The following is a 2,500-nucleotide window of genomic DNA, read 5'->3' on the forward strand; positions in this document are numbered from 1 at the left end:
CAGAATCTGCCTTTTGGGGAGGGGGGCATATCATAGTGGGGGGGTCTGGGTGTCCACCCCCAGGGTTGTTTTTAGCGTCAAAGACTTCATTTCCTGGATTTGGATAACTTTTATTCACCAATTTATGGTGAAAATACATTTTATTTAGCCTATGCGAAGAAGAAAAACACAGATGACCATTCAAAATATATTAAAAATATAATGGAAAGTATGTTGCTGCAGGTCATTGGGCATTTTTATGAGGGTGTATGGGAATCCTGGAGCTTTCTTAGTGAGTATACAGCGTATACCTGCGTACCACGTAGACTACACCGCTGGGAACGAGAGAAAAGATGAAAGATGATTTAAAAGGAGGTTGCGCTTCAACAATAAAGATTCTTGGTGGCGTGCTAAAACCCAAAATGCAATGGGCAAGTTCCAAAAAGTGAAGAAAAGGTAGCACATCTCAGGTTCCCAAGTTAAGGAGGACATTGCATTTTTTTTTTTTAAATGAGGCTCACATCGGCACAACGCCTGTGTTTTAAAATAATCAGGTTCCACTCAGTGTTATAAATACATTTTTTTTACAGGTTTTTAAAATAAATAGAAAATACAAGTCCCAGGTTGCTCTGTGGCTAGCCTGCTACTACGAGAATGAAAAAAACAAAAAAAAACATTTATTTATTTTCATTGACTCATTAACATTCGTCATTTATTAATGAAAAGAGAATAAACAAGTCTTTTGGTTCCAGGTCCCACGAGAGGCTTCTGGTCTCACCTGACCGTCTGGAGGACCGGCTGATGATGGGCCTGATGACCGGAGGAGGCGGCGACCGAGCGGGGGGAGGCGGGATGGTGCCCACTATGGGGCGGCTCAGTCACCAACAGAAGACCCAGTCGCAGCAGAACATCTGTGCCACGCCGTCCCTGGAGCGCCACCACATGATCAAGATGAACTCCCACCCGACGCCAGGCCACGACCGCGACCGTGACCGTGACCGCGACCGCGGTTCCGCCGGCATGCCTGGGATGGGCATGCACGGCGGCTGGGACCCCCACGGGGGCCACGGCGGAGGCGGTGGAGCGGGCCACCCCAACGCCCGGCGGATGGCCTTCGCCAGCAAGAGGCAGAACACCATCGAACAGCTGCACTTCATCCCCGGAGGCGGAGGAGTGCAGGGACTGCGGACTGGGAGTAAGAACGAGGTGACAGTGTGAGAGGACGGGGTAGGGAAAGAGAGAGGAAGATGAAGAGTGCGAGTAGAGAGGTGAAGGCTGAAGCTGTGAAGAAGCTCAAGAGGCATTCAGTGGGAAGATGAAGTGGAGAGGTGGGCAGGAGAAAGAAAAGAGGTTTTGATCTCATCCGGCTGCCTCACGGGGCTGAACAAACAGACCCCCCCTCCCCCCCTCCATGAAACAAAAGGTGGTGGATGACAACATTAATCTCATAGTGAGTATAGCCAACTGATTTTCTCCTCGTCACTTTGTGTTTTTTTCAAAAGAGAATATTCAGCCATTCTTCGAAAAGGGAAGACAGAAATGTCCACTTAAAAAGAGCAAAAAATATCATGAATGCAGCTTAAAGGCTGCGGGTATTCGCTGTGACTTTTATTGAAGGATACCCACTGAGTCAAATTTGTTGAATTGTCCTTGAGTTTTATTGCACTGTCCTCTGAGTCCTCGAGCAGCGCTGACAGAGATTCATCTGTCTTTAAATCCACTGTGGAAGATAGAGCGCGCAGAGACAGACGGGTATGCTTGTCTTTGTATTTATGATAAAGTGTTGCAAGTTGCTTTTGTATGAAATTTAACCTGATATTAATAATAATAGTATTAACATAACTGAGCCCTGTAAGACTTTGTGTAACGTATGTAACCTTTAGCCAGCCAGTTGGTCACTTAAAGGCTGGGAAATGTGACCTTTCTCTAGTTGTGATTGGACTATCATCGAAGTACAAACATTGTCTGCAAAAATAATCTAAACAAGTACAATGAGCTGTCACTTGATTGCCTTCATGGCTTGATTTACTCTTAAAAAAAAAATCAAATCGAAAGAAAGAAGACCTACATGGACACAAGCTGCTGTCAAAAAGGCCCAGTCACACCAGCATTTTAACGAAATCCATTCAAATGAAATTGCAGCTACTGATGAATTCAACGTATTGTCCCGTTTGCAACTGAGCTAACACCCCGCCAGTCAGCAAAAAGCTTGCTGGTTCCGAAACCTTTTATCCCTTTTTTAATAAAAAAACACTTTATTGACGGAAAGTATTTAGAAATCCTGAGAACCACAAGCCAGCGTGGAGACAACACCAATAGAAAGGAGCGCAGAGAGCTGTGTGTCAAACTAGCGCTAGCTTGCTTGCTAGCATGTTAGCCATTAGCTCGTTAGCAGTAGTCCACCAGCTAGCCCAGCGAGCAGCGACTATGTCTGACGTGCGGGTTCACTTCACTGTGCTGCGTTCTGGAGTGACCGGGCCTTCAACGTAAAATCGTTGTAAAATCTTTGTACAGTGAACTC

General features: G+C 45.9%; 1 protein-coding gene across 3 annotated transcripts in view; it reads left to right on the top strand.

Moving 5' to 3' along the window:
* The window catches only part of shisa7b (shisa family member 7), a 40,411-nt gene extending 38,230 nt beyond the window's left edge, over window positions 1-2,181 (top strand). For all 3 annotated transcript variants that reach the window (XM_032535851.1, XM_032535853.1, XM_032535852.1), the window contains one exon: window positions 732-2,181. In XM_032535851.1, the coding sequence (XP_032391742.1) occupies window positions 732-1,197 (466 nt within the window). In that variant the 3' untranslated portion in view covers window positions 1,198-2,181. The remainder of the gene's footprint in view (window positions 1-731) is intronic.
* The last annotated feature ends 319 nt before the right edge of the window (window positions 2,182-2,500 follow it).

This window comes from Etheostoma spectabile, chromosome 14 (assembly GCF_008692095.1).
Source record: "Etheostoma spectabile isolate EspeVRDwgs_2016 chromosome 14, UIUC_Espe_1.0, whole genome shotgun sequence".
NCBI classification, from domain to species: Eukaryota; Metazoa; Chordata; class Actinopteri; order Perciformes; family Percidae; genus Etheostoma; species Etheostoma spectabile.